At 36.1% G+C, this 23,379-nt stretch overlaps 2 protein-coding genes across 2 annotated transcripts; one reads left to right on the forward strand and one right to left on the reverse strand.

Annotated features, from left to right (window-relative positions):
* The first annotated feature begins 2,727 nt into the window (after positions 1-2,727).
* Positions 2,728-3,657, forward strand: LOC130042599 (olfactory receptor 4P4-like). The gene has a single exon (XM_056134759.1). It carries the CDS (start codon positions 2,728-2,730, stop codon positions 3,655-3,657), a length of 930 nt encoding a protein of 309 aa, XP_055990734.1.
* An 8,015-nt stretch (positions 3,658-11,672) lies between these two features.
* LOC130044837 (olfactory receptor 4C46-like) lies at positions 11,673-12,608 on the reverse strand. The gene has a single exon (XM_056137494.1). The coding sequence runs from the start codon at positions 12,600-12,602 to the stop codon at positions 11,673-11,675; it is 930 nt and encodes a 309-aa protein (XP_055993469.1). The 5' UTR covers positions 12,603-12,608.
* Between the last annotated feature and the right edge of the window lie 10,771 nt (positions 12,609-23,379).

The following is a 23,379-nucleotide window of genomic DNA, read 5'->3' on the forward strand; positions in this document are numbered from 1 at the left end:
GATAGAGAAGGGAGCACCAAATAAAGGGTTTTGGAAGGTTCCTCTCAGGATAGGAGAAGCGTGATGAGAGTAGACTATAGACCATACATGATTGCCACTCAATGTCTCTTTTGCAAACCACAGCACTAAAAGGAGAGAGAACAGAGGGAAATGCCCTGCCACAGAGGAAGGGTGGGTTGGGGGGGTGGGGGGTGGGAGGGATACTGGGATCAGTGGTGGTGGAGAATGGGCACCGGTGGACGGATGGGTATTTGATCATTGTATAACGGAAAACCAAGCACAAAAATTTGTAAGTATACAACTGTACCTCATGGTGTTTCACTAATAAAAAAAATAAAAAGTAAAAAAAAATAAATAGAATTACATGAAAAAAAGTTATGCATAAACCTGGGTCTGGTGAAAACAATTCTAAATGAAAAACACAAGAAAATGAAGTCTATTATCATATAAAATAAAACTAGAAAAATATAAGAAGAACCTTTTAGGATCATGTGTTAGAACATAGAGGTTACGTACAATTTTTTCTGCTTGCTCTCTACTTCCCACTGACACTCCTGCCCTCTCTGTCTTGGTAGAGACAGAAAAAAGACAAATTAAAATATTTATAAAACTATAATGCATGTATTTCCAAAATCTAATACATTATACTAGATTATTCAATGACACAGTATAGCAACATCATATTCTAAAATGTTCAACACACATTAAATATGTGTTATGTACCATGATAAACATTAGAAACTTTAGTTGTTTAGGAAATTATTTTAGAAGAGAAGTTAATAAAGTGTACTTTATTGTAGCATATAATAATACAAAAGTATTCAATCACTCACATAATACTTTTTAGAGATAAATTTTCAAAAGGTATTGACATCAAATCACTTGAATGGCCTTTATGATAGAGTAGCTATTTCTATAGTTAAAATATCTAAGCATTGGCTATTGTAAAAATTCCTGTGGGATATTTTCCCTCCGGTAAAACCTGTGCATTTTCATTTAAGATATCCCCACTGGTGTTTTCCTGAAATGTTCTTATTGATGCAAGATTCACAATGAGTCCATATGTTTCAATGCATAGTCATAGAAAATGAGAAGAAAAGATTCAACTTGGAGCAGCACCTTAACCTTTCAGAGAAATGTAACCAATTGTGTGAGGACTGTGAGGACCGTGATGTGTGGATATGTATGAATAATGGGCATTTTGAGCAACACATATTACTTAATCTCAGTAAGTTCAAACTTTACTCAGTAAATTCAAAGTTTAAATTATTTTTGCAATTACATTAGTAATGATTTTCAACAAAGAGCAAAAGAGAAAATATAGACAAGTGGAAGGAAAACTGAGGATTGCAAACCTTTATTTGTTGTATTTGTACAAACATATTAAGCATAATAGACAAAAATGAACTACCAAAAATATAGGTACAAACTTACCATTAAGTTTTGGTTGTTATTTATTTGCAAAACCAATACATCAAAGTAATATATAATTTACCATGATACAGTAAAAATTAAATATTTGATACAATGACTTAATTTGATAAAGTGACTAGAAAGTTTCTTTGTTATCAATGTGATCATTTCAAATAGACTGACAAGTTTTTATGCTATCCAATTTACTCTTGTATTTTTAGTTCAAAATTATTTTTCTTTGAAAATTATAGCTGACATATCCTTCCAATTTTTCACATTTTTTTCTTTTAGGAATTTAAAGTTTAAAGATGAGATTTTGGAAGCAACTCTTTAAAACAGAGGTATGTAAAAAGATAAACTAAAAAAAAAAAGATTTTGTACCTAAGGAAGCAAATGAGAGGTCATAAAAGTGGTGTGTGTGTGTGTATGTGTGTGTGTGTGTGTGTGTGTGTTGAAAGAGACAAAGAGACATAAAAGAGACATAGTGAAATAAGAGAGGGAGAATGATAAAAGGTAGTTTGCTTTGTTTTGTTTCTTGTTCTTTGCTTTTTCTTATGGATTAACAAAGACCAAAACAGAAATGATTTGTAGATACAATAGGACAGGGTTATTTTTGCACCAAATAATTTTTCAATGACTGAAAGTAAAATCAACTCATTAGTGCTATTTTTCTGCTATGATTAGAAGCTTTGAATATGTTTTTATATCAGGAATGGATGTTTAGTTCTATTGGATATAACTAATATATTCATGTCATTTAAATTCATTTAGAATTTTAAGTGCATAAAAAGGAAGCATTTTGAATTATGTTATACTTGGAATATAATGGCAGATAGAGTAAAACCAGAGATATTTTACATAGTGGAAACAATTGGAGCTTCATTTGGACGATGAATAATGTGAATGTCATGGTGTTGAAGAGCATGAGCAACTCATTAGATATATGTTCGTATTTGTAGGTTTATACAAATTATTTTAATGTTTTAGTTCATAATATGACTACTTTTTGATTCATATGACATAAAATAGATATCAGAATAGCAACTATTGGGTTGCTATAATTAAATGCACGCAAAAGGTATATAATAATCTCAGACAGAATACATTCTTATTAAATATAATTTGATGCATAAAAAAATTCTTTACTCCAAAATGATTTTAGAAGATAACATCAGAATACATATTTCAAAGCCCATATTTTTATTGATGTACAAAGAATCCAAGATTAAAATGTGTAATTGAAGACATATTATATCTCTCTATTAATTTCAGATTAATTGAGTTTCTACTCTCTTTGGACTCACCTCAACCTTCATGGAACATAGGACCAACGTGACAGAATTCATTTTCGTTGGACTGTGGGAAAATAAGCAAATTGAGCTGCTGTTCTTTTTCTTCTTCCTGCTCTGTTGCTTGGCTATCTTAATGGGAAATTTCATCATCTTACTCACAATCACTTGCAGCCACCTGATCCAACAACCAATGTATTATTTTCTTTGCCACCTTTCTCTCATGGACCTCGGCTACACCATGACTGTCATCCCCAGGCTACTCAGAGACTTAGTTGCAGCAAGAAAAAACATTTCCTATAACAGCTGCATGACCCAGCTCTTTGCTGCTCATTTGCTGGCAGGAGTGGAAATTTTTATTTTAGTGTCGATGGCTTTTGATAGATATGTTGCCATTGTCAAACCTTTACATTACATGGTGATCATGAACAGGGAGAGGTGTAGCATGCTGATTCTTGTGGCCTGGGGCTTGGGGTTTTGGCACTCAGTTGCTCTACTCATGGTGGTAGTCAATTTACCTTTCTGTGGTCCTAATCAGGTAGATCACTACTTTTGCGATGTGAAACCTCTTTTAAAACTTGTGTGCAAAGATATTCGGATTGTCAATATCTTAATGATCGCGAACTCAGGAATAGTGCTAATCATTGTTTTTCTTGTCCTATTTGCATCTTACATAGTCATATTATATCATCTTAGGAACCACTCCTCTGCAGGGCGCCGCAAAGCTCTCTCCACCTGCAGCTCTCACATCATGGTTGTCCTCCTGTTCTTTGGACCTTGCATCTATGTTTATCTTCTACCTCCAGACTATGAGAACAAGGACAAAGAAATCTCAGTATTTTACACTGTGCTTTCCCCTTTGCTGAATCCTCTCATCTACAGCTTGAGAAATGTGGAGATGAAAATTGCTATTCAGAAGGTATGGTCTAAAATTGCATATTCTAAATTTCATTAAGTAGGAAACCACCCATTGTGATTGTATCCTTGTGCCCTGAGGACACGCATCAATTTAGATGCTATAGTGAGTATTATGATCTTTCTTTTCAGGACTGGAGTATATGGTAATATATATATATAAGCCAAGAAAAAAATGTTTCAGTGATTCAAATTGTGATTTTTCACTTTAGTAGGTTGTAGCAAACTCGAGTGATCACTGAGATATGCGAAATATAGACATATTCTTCTAAAATTTATATCTATATGTATATCACTACTTTTACAATGTTTTCTGTAGAATCCCAGTTTTCCAAGGAATAAAATTCAAATTCCTTATTTATCAGATATATTTGCAAACTGGTCCCAATTCAATGTGCTATTCTCACAGTTTACTGTGTACTTAGAAAATATTGTGTTAGAGTGAATAACTACGAACTTTGCAATTTTGAGGTAACTGGTATCTCCAATATTTGCCTCTCTGTCATGTTTCAATTATGTGCATCTCTATTTCTCCAAAGTCTGCTAATACTGTAGATACATTCAGTACAACACAATGGCTCACAAATAAAGTTTCAGCATGGTGTTATTACAATAGAAAACTTGTTAAATATTTTACTATTTTTCCCTATCTTTTCACTGTGGATTATTTTGTTTGAAGCCTTTTATCAACCCAGACTAAGACATCAACATTCTTCAAACACTGTCAAAATTCTATGCCTTTTGAATTTTAAATAACCCACCTTTATATTTTATGTTCCATGCTTACAATAATTCACAGTTTTCAGAACCATCAGAATAAGCAGTATTTTACACTCTTTCTTTGTTCTTTTCTTGATATTCAACTGTATGTTTCAACATATTCCCATATCCAATACTTATGTTTTCTAATGAAAACTTCACCAATTTGATTGAACCAGAAGACTATAAACTATGATTTTTAGATCTATTTTAGCAATATCACTTATCACTTAATCACTTAATCCCCGTTATTCATCTATTTACTCAAGCGGGTGCCAGTAACGTCTCCATTCATCCCTGTTGCGTGCTAGCGTAGCCCAATGGTATCTGTTCGTTCTAGGAACATGCAGAGCCTCAAACCGATCATTCAGAGTCTTGACGAAGAAGTCTGACCATCTTGTAGGTGGGCGTCCACGTGATCATTTGATGTCCTGTGGAATCCAATCAGTAATGGCTCTAGTCCAGCGGTTGTCTGTAAACCTCATTACGTGTCCAGCCCATCTGATTTTTGATGTCTTGGCAAATAAGACAGCGTCCCTGATTCTTGAGCATTGATGAAGATCAAAACTCCGGATTCTATCTCTCATTTGAGTGAATCATGATATTCCAAGCATAGCTCTTTCGATTCCTCTTTGAGAGACCCAAATAGCGTTCTCATCCTGTTTTCGTAGGGTCCAGGTCTCTGAGGCATATGTTAATGCAGGAAGAACAGTGGAATCAAAGAGATGTGCTTGTAGCTGGAGGTTCTTTGTCCTTTTAGTTTTTTCTTCAACGTTCTTGAAGGTATTCCAAGCCGCTCTCTTCCTCCTGCTCAACTCAGGTGCCAGGTCATTCATCATGTTGATTTCTAGACCTAGGTATATAGAACTGTTGCATTCAGAGATGGTGGTTCCATTGAGAGCGAATGGAGTGTCAGGAACAAGGCTGTTTCTCATAAACATTGTCTTCGTAAGATTTAGCTGTAGTCCGACCTTTCCACATTCACGGTTAAAGTCGTTCAGCATTTGTGCCGCTTGGCTGATGTTTGGTGTTATTAGTTATTTTAGCAATAACCTGGTGAAAATTGACCATTTGAATTTATAATTGACAATCCTGGACTAACAGAAAATTAATAATATCCCAAAGAATAAAACTTTAACTTAGATCCACATGTACTTATTATAAAAGAAATGAAACCTGGCAGATTTTGTCTCAATTCTTTTACTAATTTTATTTCTGCAATAAAAAGTGCACTATTTGGATTGTTGTTTATATCCACAGAATCACATAATCTAATCTCAGTTCTGTGTTTCCCATCTGTAGTCCAAATTCTTTGACAAAGTACGTGTTTTAGCTCAGCAGAATAATGGCATTATTCTCACAGGTCTCTGAATTCAGTCACTCATCTCCCATTCGAACAGCAAAATCTTGGAGAAGCAGGAAGAAGTGCTTGTCTTCAATGTCAGAAAATCCTATTTATTTACTTATTTATTTATTTATTTGGCTTTTTTTGGTCATACCCAGTGATGTGCAGGGGTCACTCCTGGCTCTGCACTCAGGAATTAATCCTCATGGGACCATATGGGATGCTGGGAATGGAACCCGGGTTGGTCACATGTAGGCAAGTGCCTTACCTGCTGTACTATCTCTCCAGCCCAGAAAATCCTGTATTAATATTTAGACTTTTATAACTTTCAAAATAAACATTGCATATCTACTGATATCTAGCTACATAAATCTATCCACATGTGAGTCCTCTTCAGGAGAAAAGAAAAGGGACAGCATTGATAAAACTTAGACACTTCTGTGCCAGTGCAGATATCTTTTGCACCGAAATGCAGATATAAGTTATATCTATTTATATTTCTCAATCAATAGTAATTGATATCAATCACTATGTCATGTTTGCATGCCTGCATAGAGCCTCAATAATATTCTTCCTCCATCCCTCTCAGTTCTGATACATGAAAAGTTTGAGGAAGAAATTGGATTTTTTTCTTTCATACATAGTGCATTATTTTGTGATTCTGAGAAATAATTTAAATTTTCTTTATATGAGTCTCTTGTAATGAGAGACTCAGGTAAACAAGAGTATGTAGAACTCAAAATCTACATTTATAATCCCATAATTCTATTTTTAGTTAATGACTATCTGAAGCGATAGCTGGAATGATAGCACAGCGGGTAGGGTGTTCGTGGCCTTGCACGTGGCCAATCCTGGTTCAATTCCTCCATCCCTCTCGGAGAGCCCAGCAAGCTACCGAGAGTATCTCGCCTGCACAGCAGAGCCTGGCAAGATCCCCGCGGCATATTCGATATGCCAAAAACAGTAACAACAAGTCTCACAACGGATATGTTGTGAGATGTTACTGGTGCCCGCTTGAGCAAATCGATGAACAAAGGGAAGACAGTACTACAGTGCAGTGCTACTACAGACTATCTTAAAAATTGATGTTATTTCCATCTTATACACAAAGATTCAGTGTAAGTAACAATAAACTGGATATAGCTAGTGATTCTTCAGCTCCTATTAACTCTTAACAATTATTTAGCCATTACATACTGCTAAAGATTCTATAACTGATAATTACTTTGTTTTAATTATCTGAAGCTTAATTACAATTTAATGACACTGGAGAGAAAGCAAGAAATAATTTACTTTGTGAAGGTAGTATTTGGAATCCCAAAAGTTCAGTGTTTGAGACCCAGCAATGCAGTTCCAGTGGGATCAAGAGATAGATCACTGGCTCCCCCTCACGCAAGGCTATAGCTCCATATTTTAAGCTTTCCCCCTGGGAGCTGAGTTATGAATTTCAAATAAAGTTGGCATGGTTTAGAGCACACTAATTTTTAAAATGTTGTAGCTATCATATATGTACCACTATAATCTCAAAATATTATAAGGAACATAGATATTGAATTTTGTATGCATTATGCAATTGTGGGGGCTTGGTTATGCTGCTGCTTGAAAGCTGAATAATCTAGAGACTTGGTGATGAGTTGAGAAAGAGTTTTATTGGCAATAGGTCTGCAGATTGGAAGGGGGTGAATTCCAATCTTCTAAGTAACCATTTTGTCTGCATAGTCGCAAGAATATTTGGCTTCATTTATTCTGTTTTTGTGTTTTGGGGCTGCATCTGGTGTGATGAGGTGACTCAAAGTTAGCAGAGAAAGCAGGTGACTCAAAAGAATTGCTGAAAAACTGGATGCATTCTGAGAACCCAGGGACAGGATGCCCTGAGAATAACCTGAGTCTACACTAAGTAGTTAATTGTTCTTCTCAGCTGCCAAGTAGAAAGCTTTGAACCACTCCAGGCTAATGGCAACTTCTGACTCCTGTACTATGCTTGATTGTTTAGTTAGAAGAAAACCAATTGATGTTGCCAAGCAGGATGTGATAAGAATGGATAAAAATTTTGCCTGGACTTAGGTTCAGGGATGTATCTAGCACTGAGACCCTTGCTCTCAGGCTTTGCCCTTGCCGGTGAATAGAGGCTCCTCAATTAGGCTAACAAGTGTGCTCAAGACTTCTTGGTTAATTTCTCGCCTGAAAACACTGACGGTGCTCAGGGCTCACTCCCAGTTCTGTGCACAAGGTTCAAACTGGTTCAATCTCTGGTATTAAAGCATATTAGATAGCACATTAGCGCCGGAGGGGTAGTACAGCAGATAAGGCGTTTGCTTTGCACATGGCCAACCCTGGTTCAATCCCTGGCATTCCATATGATCCCCCCAAGCACTGTCAGGAGTAATTCCTGAGTTCAGAACCAGGAGTAACTCATGAGCATCATTGGGTGTACCCCACCGCCCCCCAAAAAAGATAGTATATTAGCCCTGTGTTACCTCTCCAATCACAAAATCAGCTTTTACAGAGAAGAGAAAGGTGAAGCATGGATTTATAGGGGATGGGGTGTAGACTAGTAGGTGCCAGAGTTAATATTTCCCTCCAAGGCTCGTCACTAAGACACACTCACTCGTCTTTGCAACATAAACAAAGCAAGAGGTGGGCTTTGGAAGGTTAAAATGACAACTATTTTTATATTTAAAGTTTGGGGAAAGAGGAAGAAACAGATACTGTCTGTAGCCAGTCAAGGTTTCTGCTGTCTAATATTGAACTGTTTAGCCCAGTTTCAAAACCCAGTGTCAGTTATTACATACATAGGCTACTGAATGCAATAAATACAGCCCAAAAAAGGGCAAAGGGAGGAAGAGAGGCAGCAGATTGGAAAATAGATTCCCCTTTTACTAGATTCTCTAGGAAAATGGACAATAAATTTTTTTTTCATTTCTCATCCTCTTCTATTTCAAATATACACTCAGTTTCTATTTAGCAATAAACTGAGATTCAATAGATGTTCCAAGAGCTATAGAAATCCATTCCTTTAAAAATTTCTACATATTTCTTTTTCATTGGCATTCTATCCTATAATTTTTCTTCATTTCGTTTCACAATAAATTTATTTTTATGACAGAATTTCTTCTTTAGGTGGGGTAGGGTCCACAAACTGGTGGCGTTAAGGCCTTACTCCTAAATCAGGGGGCCATAAGAAGTGCTCAGATCAAAACAGGGTCAGCCACATGCAAGGTAAGCACCCTGCTCTCAGTACTATGGCTCAGGCCCTCAGAATTTCTTCTTTGTCCTCAACAAAAGTTTCACCCATATGTAGAATACAGGGCCAGACTTTCCACACCTCAGTTTGACATTGTTGGAAAAAAAGAATTCAAGTACAAGACAGTGAAGATAATAGTAAAGACATGAATTAAAGAAATAGCAAATGTGGGGCTGGAGCAATAGCACAGCGGGTAGGGCATTTGCTTTGCATGCAGCTGACCTAGGTTCGATTCCCAGCATCCCATATGGTCCCCCGAGTACCGCCAAGAGTAATTCCTGAGTGCATGAACCAGGAGTAACTCCTGAGCATAGCCGGGTGTGATCCAAAAAGAAATAGCAAATGCCTGAGATATGGTATGGGAGACCCCCTCAAAGAAGAGTCATGTGTGCATTGGCTTTGTTGCAAGAATCTTAAAAAAGTAATCTAAATGTGAGAAGAATACCTAATAGGATGAATATGAGTAATATAATTAGCAGTTGCAAAATATGTGTCTAATATTTTGCTTGCTCATGTATCACATGCATCACTGTCATCTAACTATGTAGCCAAACGGGCTGAAGTTCATGTGTACTTGGGGCTTAATGAGTAGAATAGTGAAATAAGCTCAGAGTCTATTCACAGAGCATCTTCTGGTAGTTGACTCTCTCTTTATTTGAAAGTTGGTGAGCATGGGATATCTGGGCGCCTTTAGCTTTCTTAGTTACATGAGATAGTCCTTTTTACTTCTTATCATACGTTTTCTTAATTGCCTCTAGCATACATTAAACATTCATATTCATTATCTTTCTTATTAAAACACAATTTGATACTCTTGATTAGGTTTAGGAATGTAGATTTTAAGGTAAATTAAGTAAAATAATTAATATTTTAGAAAAATTATTTAAGTACTCAATAAATTTAGGAAAACTTTATTTTCCCAAGAGATTTGTAAAACAATTTAAGTCAGATTCAAAATCGAGTCCTCTAAATTTCTAATTGCTAGAAATTCACTTATTTCTAGCAATTTCTATCTCTTGATCTAATATTTTATTTAATTTGCGGAATTTTTTGTGGCCTGTTAACTGTATGCTCGCATTCCTGATTGACATTTGCACAAACAAATCTATTTTATCTTTGTACAAAAAATAATCAAAACCTTTGGAGGATCAAATAAGTTAACTCCCAGTTAAATAATATGAATCAATCCTATATAATAAACACAGGAAATATAAAATTTTCTATTATTTTATTGATTAACAGATAAGCATATTGGAAAGTAAATCATTAAATTTTAGACCAGTTTTTGTCAAAGTTACTTCAGATCAGAAATGTTTGGTCATATATTCTAACAATTGCACCAAGAAGTAAAACTAAAATGGGAATGATATAGAAATATACTTTCAGACGCAGAAAGAAGTCTTAGTTTTCATTAAAATTTCAGATTACTTTACAAGTTTAAAAGAAAATATATAAACTCCCAATGTTTTTAAACACACAGTAAAGTTTCTTTGATTTAATTTAAATAGTTCTGTGCCTGTGTTCTGATGAACATTATGTTCCAATATCTACTTACTATATATCTATAAATATATAGATATATATAAAGACACACACACACACACACACACACACACACACACACACACACACACACATCAGACAGATCCTGGCTGAAATTCAAGTAACTGGAAACTGACTCATTTTCCTCAGTGAATTCAGGGCAACTTCAGAATAAGGAGATATTGTCTTGACTACAGAGGAATACTCTTCATTGACAAAAACTGTGCCGTTTGTCTCAGTTCCTCGTGCAGTGATCAAACCCAAAACCTGGAATTCATCCATCTCTCCTCTGTTATTTACTCTAAATTTAGTTGAAACTTCTAAATATATTTTGTATCTCTTTACTTGTCCATTTGATGATTGGTTATCCATATGAAGACCATGAGATGAAAGTTTTTATTAAAAAATTGAAAATTAAATGTTGAGGAAAATTGTAGTAGGGGAAATAAGGATATGGTTCCCATTTTTAAATCTGGCTTCACCCTAGAGCCATGGAAGTTTTGGCATAGGCATTATACTCCAGAACTGGTTAATTGCTATTCCTTTGTAATGTAAATCAGTTAAATTACATAATGTGATATGCAACATGTTGGCATCATTTATGAATTAAATAGGCATAATTATTTAAAAATCTGTAATTTTGTTGCATATAATCATTGGCTAAATAAATGATTACTGACATAATTTTTAAACATTTTTACCTCGATTGGAATTGTAAGATTTATGTATCAATATAACTGGATTAATGGATCTCACTCTGGTTACTATCTTTCCAGCATATGTTTTGATTATCATCTATCTCTGTCAATTTCATCACATATAACAAGAAAAACTGCAGTTCCCATCTCTAAGGAACATTGTAAGGATTTTTGTTTTATCACTAGCATAATTTTTAAATACACATACTTTATTAAAAGAAAAACCTACAAATTTATATAAAAAGATGGAAAATTAAACTCCAATTTATTAGAATTTTAAATATGCAAAATATATCCTCTGGTTCAGATATCTTGTTTTTTAGACTTAAATCTAGTCAGTGAATTGCAGAATCTATATTCACAGCAAGTAGGTGCTTTCTTTATCCCATAAGAATTCTCTACTGAGATTGTTCACTGTTTCCTTTTAAATCTTCCATAGTTAAATCAATGAGGGGATCCAAACATTATTATTGGTGGTCTGAAATAGTTTTCCTACTACACAACTTTCGAATGGCATTCTTCATCTGGGCATTTCTCAAAGTATAGATTAAAGGATTCAACATTGGAGTTATCATAGTGTAGAACACAGCAACTGCTTTATCAATCCATAATGTAACTGCAGGTCTCATATATACAAATATGCAAGGCACAAAAAATAAGACAACCACTGTGATATGGGAGATGCAGGTGGAGAGAGCTTTGCGCCTTGCCTCCAAACTTTGGTTCCTTAGGGAGGACAGAATGACTACATAGGAGACCATCAAGAGAAGGAAGTTTAAGACACAAATGAATCCACTATTAGCAGCAACAAAAAGCCCTAGAGTGTGGGTATCAGTGCAGGCAAGATTGAGCAATGGGTTGAGATCACACATAAAGTGATCAATGACATTAGGACCACAGAAGGGCAATCGGATGATGAAGATAATTTGAATGGTTCCATGAAGAAAACCCCCAACCCACACCACGCACATCAGCAGACCACACAATCGCCCATTCATGATGGTTGTATAGTGTAAAGGCTTACAGATGGCTACATAGCGGTCATAGGCCATCACAGTTAGAAGAATGACCTCAGCACCTCCTAAGAAATGCTCCCCAAACACTTGAGTCATACACCCATTGAATAAGATGGTCTTATTTTCTTTGAGTGAATCTACAATCAATTTAGGAGCATTGACAGAGGAGTAACAGGCATCAATAAATGAGAGATAGACCAGAAAAAAGTACATGGGGGATCCTAATAATGGACTGGCAATAATGGTGACCACAATGAGCAAATTACCTACCAAAGTGATGAAATATATGAAAAAGAACACAATAAATATGATTTTCTGCATCTTTGGGTTTTCTGTGAGACCCAGTAGAACAAATTCTGTCACGTTGTTCCTGTTCTCCATGAATTCCGTGCTATGCCAAAATATGCCTGGAAAAAAAGCATTTCATTAAGATAACAGTGAATATATTAAATGTGTGCATCCTTGTAAATATTAAATGTCTTTACTCTTAACTTGGGATGCTTATGAGTTGTTTTCTGCTGCTATTACTGCTATTGATGTTTTGTTGTATCCTCTGGTCTGCCAGTAGATCTCCAGGGGTTCCTCTTGGCTGAGTGCTTGGGGTCCACTCCCAGTGATACTCAGTGGGCTCCCTACCAAGTATGTGCTCCAATTTTGGAAGCTATATCCTTGAGCACAGCCATGCCTTTAAAAAAATGAGTCTGAAGAGATGCTGAGTTCTTAATCACGGTTTAAATTTTCTCCTGGAAAATTTTCTTTTATAAGAATAATTTTTGTTAAGAGATATAAGGAGTTTTTGTAAGAAACAGGGAGGAGACCATATGAATGAATACTGACAATCAGAGAACAGCAAGGACTAGCAGGATAAGGCAGAGTGAATACAGAGTGGGGGTCGAGTTAGAAGAGAGAGGCAAAAAAGCAGATATAAAGATTATTGGTGTTAAGTATTTTTAGTTTTGCTTTATCCATAAGAAATTGGAATGCCTGGACCAAAATTGAGAGCTTAGGTAGAAAGATAACAAGACTTTCTGGATGAACATACTGTAGATTTTAATATGCGGTTTCATTGAAGTTGCCTAAGATTCAGAAACTGGGTGAAGCCTGAGGCGAAAAAAAAGTCATAAGACATCATTTAAGTTGGCATAAAGAGTAACAGAGTGTTGGTGATGAAATGCAATGACAAATTATAGAAAGTTCTTTAAAATATTTTAATACATATTGCTTAAATCAAGTAAGTTCAAATGAAATAAATTACATGCAAACACTGCTTGCTAGTTACAAATCTGAGAAGGAAGTGATTTGCACCTAGGTCTATTTAACAACATAACTATTTATGTTAACTATAATATTATAACTATAATGTTAAACTATTGAAAAAACATGTAATTTGTCAAATAGAAGAATAAAAGCATCAGAGACTTGTGTTGATAGTAATAATAGCATGAAAGTAGTGATGACACTATGTTTGATGTGATCCCAGAAATTTTGTAGGCTATGGTTGATTTAGTTCCTACTACAAACCTTTTTTTTTTCTCCTTTTGTTTTTGAGCCACACTCAACAGTACTCAGGATTTACTCCTCGCTCTGTGCTCAGGGATCACTCCTAGAGGGCTAAGGTATCATCCAGAGTAATAGGGTCCCAACCTGGGACATGCAAAGCAAGCACCCTACCACTGCATTGCCTCTTCAACTTCATCCCAAACCAAAAACTTAGAGGTAATTACCACTCCCAATTTCATGCCTATTTTATGTTTTACAAAATTTAAGCAAGGAGCAAAGTTAAGGGTTTTTTCTTGAGATCAGTCTAATTACAGACAGAGCAAAGATTAGGTAGGAAAAAAACTTGAGTCTTTACTCAGAATTCTTACCCTTACATTATATTACTGTGATTATAAACATTAAACTACATATTTTTCTCCCTATTTTACTTTTTGAGTTTTGGGTCACATCCAACTATGGTTATGGTTTGCCCTTACTCCTGGTGGTGCTCTGGGGACCATATATGATGTAAAGAATCTAATCCAGGTCAACTGCATGCAAGTAAGTGCCCTACCTGCTGTTACCATCTCACCAGCTGCATCTGCCTTTTCTTAGTGAAGAAAAATATTTTCTACTGAAATGAATATAGAGAGATGCAAGGATAGAGATAAAAAGAAAAAGAGAAAGAGAGAGACATGTTCAAGACAACACACAGGCTTCTTCAGAGGAGAGAAAAGCCAGTTCTCTTTTTTTATAGAAACAAATAATTATAATCACTTTACTACTACTTCACATTAAGTACAAATAGACACCAGTTACATGTACATGTAAGCAAATAATGGCATGCTTGAACTCTTTCATATCAAATAAAATGTGGTATGTATTTACTGAAAGCTACCCTTTCTTCACTTCTTCAAATCCAGTTCCGCCAACTTGCCTCTCCTTCTTCCAAAGAATGTGCCTCATGCATGATAAAAATGACCACTAATGGTTCAGTGTTTTGACTGAAGTCTCAACCAGATCAGACTAGAATCCTGATTCTTTCCCAGTTGTATCTTTTCGTTGGGGGAATGGGGAAAACATTTTCTACCACATTATATCCTAGCAAGATTAATAATCTATAAAAGAGAGTCATGTGTTCAATGGTTGGAAGCTTGTCACAAGTGTGGGGAGCAGGGGGCAGTTAGGAGAGAGAAGTGCAAGTATGACAATAAGAGTTGGAAATTATCACTCTGGACAAGAGCTGAGTATTGAAAGTAGGTAAAGGGATACGATACCTACCTACATGATAATCTTTCAGTATGTGTATTGCTAACCATAGTGCCCTATAGGAGAGAGAGAGAAAGAGAGAGAGAGAGAGAGAGAGAGAGAGAGAAGAAGAAGAAGAAAAGTGACTGCAAGAGGTATTCTGCCTGGAGACATTGATGGTGAGGAATGTACACTAGTGAAGAGACATTTACACTGGTTAAGTTGTTAGAAATTATATGACTGAAACTCTATCATAAAAGGAGTTTGTAACTCTGTATTTCACTGTGATTAAGTTAAATTATAAATAATTTTAAAAAACAGAATTAATAATATTAATGCACTGTTTGGTTCTGAGAATTGCTTTAAAAAGCATGGACATGTCTAGCCCAGTGTATGGACACACAGAGAACTTTTGTGCATATCAACTTCAGAGAAATAAGATATTTTACATGACAATACTTGTATAAATTTAACTAGAAACTAAGCTTAAGATCTCTTTATCTATACTATTTAAAATGTCATATTGGGGTCTAGAATAGTTCATGAATACGGCACTAGCCTTGCACATGGCCAATCCAGGTTCTATCCCTGGCACCCCACTTGGCCCCCAAGCTTGCCTGGAATGATCCCTGTGGCAGAATTGGGAGGAATCCCTGAACATAGCTATGTGTGGCCCAGAAACAAAAATAAAATATTAAAAAAATAAATAAAATGTCATGTTGCCCATTTAGGTATCTTTAGAAAATTTTCTCACAATTTGGGCTAAGACTAAATTCTAGTAGGTATACATTTACTATTACACTCACCCACTTTCTGGGTATAAAATATATTAGATTTTGGTTTCATTTCCGATCAGGCTTTATTACAAGAGGAGGTTTTTCATGGCACCTGTTGTCAGAAAACGAAGTTTTATGCTTAACCTAAATGAGTCTCAATGTCTTCAAAATATCAAATGAGGTGCATAATATTCGCCAAATATCTTTTGAAGACGGGGTGACAATGAAATGCTCTCTTATTATATTTGAAGATGCTGATACATAAATGTCATTATATGTGCAAAATAACAATATCTATTAAACATAAACATTACAGAAAAACTAACCTTATAGTTGTCGATGGTGATACTGTTGTTTGGAGATGTTCAGAAACAATCCCTGCGCCCAACTGACTTTCTCTTCTTCTAAGTATTTTTCAGCATTTAATATCTATGACACTTGTTAGACACGGTGCAAATAATTTGGTATCACATCAGTGTTTATTAAGAAACAGTCATTTTAAAAATAAAAAGCTTTCCTTCTAAGCAAAAGCCTCAACACATTTTCAGAATAAATCTGGAATTTGAACTGAGAATGAATTTATTCCTCCACCCCTCTCGGAGAGCCTAGCAAGCTACCTAGTGTATCTCGCCAGCACTGCAAAGCCTGGCAAGCTACCCGTGAGGTATTCGATATGCCAAACAGTAACAACAAGTCTCACAATGTTACTGGTCCTGCTTCAGCAAATCGATGAACAATGGCAGGACAGTGACAGTGACCGTCACTGTGGTATAATAATCTTTTACAAATAACTCTGTTTCCATTGTCAATAGAAAGTCCATATGGAAGAAAAACATTAAAATGTGTCATTGTACTGAGGGTTAATTTTTTTTCCAGAGTTGTGATTAGCAAAAATCAGTGTCACTTCACATGCATTGGTATTTAAAGAAATTTCCTCAAAGGTCAGGGACCTGATTTTGCGTTGGCTACTTTCTCTCCTAGGAATTAATTATTCTAACAATGAACAAACTTCTACCTTATTGTCAATATTAATTCATTTTGAATTGCTTGAGAGCTAAACTAGTGAGAGCATAAAAGTGAAGGCTGCTTTCTGGAAAAAAAAAAACATGAACTAGTGGTTATAAAGAATGGAAGGATATTTCTGGGGATATGCAACTAAAGGGAGGTAGGGAATGAAAAGGTCAACTAATGGTACAAATAGATAAATATAAAATAATTTCTAGGGCAAAAGATGCAGTACAGTGAGTAGAGTGCTTCCCTTGCATGCAGCCAACGTGGGTTCTATTCCAAGCATCATATATGATCTGAGACTTTCTAGGAGTGATCACAGATGGAGAGTCAGAAGTAAACCCTTACACAACTAGATGTGGCCACAAAAAGCAAAAAAAAAAATTGAACAAATAAATAAATAAAATAAAATAAATAATTCCTAGTAATGTAATAAATTCATGTTAATGACTATAACTAATAGTACCATAAATGAATATGTGAAAGTTGTAAAGGAATAAATCTTAGAAATTCTCAACACAGAAAAATGGGGGTGGGGGCTAACAAGCAATGATTAGGGGACCAGGAACCATTCCTAGTGATGCTCAGACAACCAGAATGGATGATTTAGTGCTCAGACAACTGAAATACATGGTTTAGTGTTCAGAACTGAAATGGATGGTTTAGTGCTTAGACCATTGACCCTGTACGACTCCAGTCTCGTGCTTCTGGGGGCTACCAGAGTTACATTCTGTGGTGCTTATAGGAGTCATTGCTGAACATCAAAACCAAGGTCTCTTATGCAAAGTTTGTCTCAGGTCTTTGAACTATAAACCTGACTGCCAGATCAAAATTCCTTGTGAGCTCTTCCTCTTCATCTCCCAAGCTGAGCTGGTCTTCTCTCCCCCACCCAGGTCAATTTATCTTCTGCTTCTCGAACCCAAGACTTGGATTTCTCCATGCCAGCCCCCCAGGCATCCTCTCGGACATTAAGAGACAAAACAGCTCTGAGCATCTGCCTCTTCCTCTTCGTCCCCCTAACTGAACTATACTAACAAATAGAATTCAACTACTCATCAAAAAGATCATACACCATGACCAAGTGGGATTCATCCCGGGGATGAAAGGATGGCTTAACAGTCGAAAATCAATCAACATAATCCATCATATTAACAAAAGAAAAGATAAAAATCATATGACCATATCATTAGATGCAGAGAAAGCATGTGACAAGATCCAGCACCCTTTAATGATAAAAAAACCTCGCCAAAATGGGGGTAGAGGGGACTTTATTCAATATAATTAAAGCCATCTACCACAAGCCTACATCCTCAATGGGGAAAAACTGAGAGCCTTCCCTCGAAGATCAGGGACGAGACAAGGATGTCCATTCTCTCCAGTGCTGTTCAATATAGTACTGGAAGTACTTGCAATAGCTATTAGGCAAGAAAAAGATATTAAGGGCATCCAGGTAGGAAAGGAAGAAATCAAGCTCTCACTATTTGCAGATGATATGATACTATACTTAGAGAACCCTACAACCTCTACCAAGAAACTCCTAGAAACAATAGACTTGTATAGTAAAGTTGCAAGCTACAAAATCAATACCCAAAAGTCCGTGGCTTTACTATACGCAAATAGTGAAAAAGAAGAAAGTGACATGAAGAAAACAATCCCTTTCACAATTGTGTCCCAGAGAATCAAGTACCTAGGAATCAGCTTAACTAAGTAAGTAAGTGACCTATACAAAGAAAACTACAAAACGCTACTTCAGGAAATAAAAGAGGATGCGAGGAAATGGAAAAATATCCCCTGTTCATGGATAGAAAGAATTAACATTGTCAAAATGGCAATATTCCCTAAAGCACTGTACAAATTTAATGTAATCCCTATTGGGATACGCATGACATTCTTCAAAGAAATGGAGCAAACACTCCTGAAATTTATATGGAACAATAAGCCCCCACGAATAGCTAAAGCAACTCTTGGGGAAAAGAAAATGGGAGGAATCAACCTCCTAACTTCAAACTCTACTACAAAGCAGTAATAATTAAAACAGCATGGTACTGGAACAAAGGCAGAGCTGTAGACCAATGGAACAGGGTTGAATATACTGACATCTCCCCTCAAGCATATGATCATCTAATCTTCAATAAGGGGGCAAGAAAAGTGAAGTGGAGCAAGGAAAGCCTCTTTAACAAATTGTGCTGGCAAAACTGGACGGCTACATGCAAAAAAGTGGGCTCAGATCTCTGCCTAATGCCATGTACAAAAGAAAGATCAAAGTGGATTAAAGACCTCAACATCAGACCAGAATCCATAAGGTACATTGAAGACAAGGTTGGCAAAACCCTCCATGATATTGAAGTTAATGGTATCTTCAAAGATGTCATGCCACTGGCCAAGCAAGTGAAAACAGAGATAGACAAATGGGACTATCTTAAATTAAGAAGCTTCTGCACCTCAAAAGAAACAGTGACCAAAATACAAAGACAGTCTACAGAATGGGAAAGGATATTCGCCCAATACACATCCGACAAGGGGTTGGTATCAAGGATATACAAAGTACTGGTTGAACTCCACAAGAAGAAAACATCCAACCCCATAAAAAAAATGGGGCGATGAAATGAACAAAAACTTTCTCAAAGAAGAAATTCGAATGGCTAAAAGGCACATGAGAAAATGCTCCACATCATTAATCATCAGGGAGATGCAGAACAAAACCACAATGAGAGATCATTTCACACCACAGAGACTGGCCCACAACCACAAGAACAAAAACAACCAGTGCTGGCGCAGATGTGGCATGAAAGGGATCCTCTTTCTGCTGTTGGAAATGCTGACTGTTTTAGCCCTTTTGGAAAACAGTGTGAATGATTCTCAAAAAAATTAGAAATTGAGCTCTCATTTGACCCAGCAATTCCACTCCTGGGAATATATCCCAGAGAAGAAAAAAAGTACAGTCGAAATGACATCTGCACTTGTTTGTTCATTGCAGCACTCTTTATAATAGCCAGAATCTGGAAAAAACCTGAATGCCCGAGAACAGATGACTGGTTAAAGAAACTTTAGTACAATTACACAATGGAGTACTATGTAGCCGTTAGAAAAGATGAAGTCATGAAATTTACATACACGTGGTACTACATGAAAAGTATCATGTTAAGCGAAATGAGTCAGAAAGAGAGGGATAGACATAGAAAGATTGCATTCATCGGGGAAACATAAAGTAACAAAATAGGAGACCAACACCCAAGAATGGCTGAGATTAGTACCAGGAATTTTGCTCCATGGCTTGGAGGCCAGCCACACATGCTAGGGGAAAAGGCAGCTCAGATAGAGAAGGGAACACCAAATAAAGGGTGTTGTTAGGATCCTCCTCCCAGGATGGGAAAAGCATGCTGAAAGTAGACCAAACATGATTGCCACTCAATGCCTCTTTTGCAAACCAAACAAAAGGAGAGAGAGAGAGAACAGAGGGGAATACCCTGCCATAGAGGCAGGTTGGGATGGGGGGGGATGGGGGTTGGTAGGGATACTGGGATCCGTGGTGGTGTGAAATGGGCACTGGTGGAGGGATGGGTATTTGATCATAGTATAATTGAAACCCAAGCACAAAACTTGTAAGTCTACAACTGTACCTCATGATGTCTCACTAATAAAAATAAAAAATAATAATTCCTTGTGAAATAACTAACAAGAATACATTAAAAAAATTTTGATGATTTAATCGTATGAATTTTTTTATATTTATAATGTACACATCTTGATAGCATAATCAGGTCAATGGTGAATATAAGAGTACAGAAAATGTATATATTTAAAAACTATCTTATCATTTTTAATAGAAATCTTCATAGTATGTATGTCTTTATTTCAGTTTAAATGCTCCCATTTTATTCATTATTTATTTATTTATTTTTAAATTTTTTTGCTTTTTGAGTCACACCCAGTGATGCACAGGGTATGCTCCTGGCTCTGAACTCAGGAATTAGTCCTGGCAGTGCTCATGGAACTATATGGGATGCTGGGGATCAAAGCCAGGTGGGCTGTGTGCAAGGCAAATACCCTACCTACTGTGCTATTGCTCCAGGTATTCTCCCATTTTATTATTTCTTAAAATTAAAAAGTAATTTGGGTTCTTGGAAGGTGATTAGAAAATGGAAATTGAGGTTCTTAAAAATAAAAAAATAATTTAGGTCCTTGAATTTACATATTAGTTTTAGACCAGTGGAGCCATAGCATTGCAGTAGGGCATTTGCCTTGCATGCAGCCAGCCTTGCCCAGCCAGGTTCGATGCCTCTGCCCCTCTCAGAGAGCCTGGCAAACTACTGAGAGTATATCACCTGCAAGGCAAGCTACCCGTGATGTATACAGTATGCCAAACACAGTAACAACAAGTCTCAAAAATGGAGACGTTACTGGGCCTGCTCGAGCAAATCAATGAAAAACGGGAGGACAGTTATAAAAAAACATGTACTTGTTATTTCTGTTAATTGGTTTAACATGTTTTATTTTTGGTTAGAATTCACATTATAATAATATTCAGCTTTCTGTATGTGAACCATTATTTCTGTATATTTAGCAAAGTAAGTATCTGTTTTTTAAACTATTTTTGATATTTTTGTTTTTACTTTTAATTTCTCCATGTTGAATCTGAAGAATTTGTGCTCCATTTGGATTTTATGGGCCTTAGAAATTTCCTCATGATTGCATATACAGCTATGCTATTTCTTATACAAAATGTGATCTGAGCTTATTTATATTTTCTTTTGGGAGTATTTTTCTTTTTCTAAATGTTCTAGGCTTTCTCCTACATCTGCAATCAGACATAACCCCTAATGGGGCTCAGAGAACCACATGGGTTGTTCAAGGATCAAACTCAGGTCAGGCATGTGCAAAATAAATTTCCTGCCCTCTTTACTATCTCTTTAGCCCCTCATTCTCTTTATTTTTAACCTTTCTTGGTAAATTGCTCGAGTGGGCCCAGTAACGTCTCCATTAGAGACTTTTGTTGTTACTGTGTCTAGTATATCGAATACTCTTGGTAGCTTGCCGGGCTCTCCGAGAGGGGCGGAGGAATCGAACTCGGGTCGGCCATGTTGGCTGCGTGCAAGGCAAACGCCCTACCCACTGTGCTATCGCTCCAGCCCAGGATCTCTATAGAAATAAAAATTTAAATTTCTTGTAATTTTAAAAATGATTATACATTTTTATTTGGTTTATTTTTCTAATATTTTTAACACAAGATCAATCTTTTTCCTATAAGAATTGCATATTTTATTATCTTAAAAAGTTGCTTTTTAGCAGTTTACTTTTTAATGTAAATGTGTATTTATTTTCTTTCAGCTCATAATATACTCCTATATTGGTACTCCATGTTTTCTTGGTATATATTTACATATTTATATTAAACTGTAATGTATACTCACACTTATTATTGTTATGACTAATATTATTATTATTCTATACGAGAGAATACAGAAATGGAAAGCCAGTGTGCTTTTGTTTGTTTGAGGTTATTGGATTTAGTCAACAATTGAATCTAGACCTCTGGAACTTCAGATATAAACTGTGTCACTGAGCTACATTTTCTCCAATTCCTTCATAATATTTTCACATCTTAGTCACTGTGTACGCCATTCTTTGATAAATTCTCAAATTATGCCAGCATATTTATGTTTTTAATGTTAATTTTCCCTTCAACTACTTACTAAAAACTGTGCTGGAATTAGATTACGTCTCTATCTCTAAACCATCTTTCGCCTCATGTTTTGTAGAGTTCAAATTTCTTTCACTCAATCTAAAAGAATGAGTTTCTTAAAATTCTATTTGTCATTTATGAAACTTATAAAACATTAAGTATTTATTTATACATTCCCAAGATTCAAATATCAAGTATATGTATGCATATCTGTTTATGTACATATTTGTATACATATTTCCACACACATATAGAGAGAGACAGAATTGACACTTAGATTTGCAATCCTTAATTACCTTACTGCAGAAAATAAATAAGTAAAATAAATTATAGGGAATTGAGACTCTCCAGATTTTCTCTTTCTCATATATACATGATGATATAAGCTCAAGTTTTGCCCTTTCTGATTTTATTCATTTTATTATTTGGTAGAAGATGGCTCTTAAGCAGTGCTTAGGAAGCCTGGTGGTCCCTCCCAACAATTCTCATATAGCTTGGATACTGTATCAGTACAAAGGCGCCAATATGAGCCCTATGGCACTTGGGGCCACATAGGCCAACCCAGAGGTCTTAGGGGCCTTCAAGACAGCATTTGGTGACGCTTTGGAGAAAATATTTGGTACTGGAGTGATAGCACAGCGGTAGGGCGTTCGCCTTACAAGCGGCCAACATGGCCGACCCGAGTTCAATTCCTCCGCCCCTCTCGGAGAGCCCGGCAAGCTACCGAGAGTATTCGATATGCCAGACACAGTAACAACAAAGTCTCCAATGGAGACGTTACTGGGCCCGCTCGAGCAAATCGACGATCAACGGGAGGGCCTTTACCTTTACCTTTACCTATTTGGTACTGGAGATCCAACCAAGATCAGAAACATGCAAACTGGTCTTTAATCCCTGTACTATCTTTCCAGCCCACTGATTTTATTCCTTATTCCTGTTTATTGTGTACAAAAATAAATTGCTA

This window comes from Sorex fumeus, unplaced genomic scaffold (assembly GCF_029834395.1).
Source record: "Sorex fumeus unplaced genomic scaffold, SorFum_2.1 ptg000007l, whole genome shotgun sequence".
Classification (NCBI taxonomy): domain Eukaryota; kingdom Metazoa; phylum Chordata; class Mammalia; order Eulipotyphla; family Soricidae; genus Sorex; species Sorex fumeus.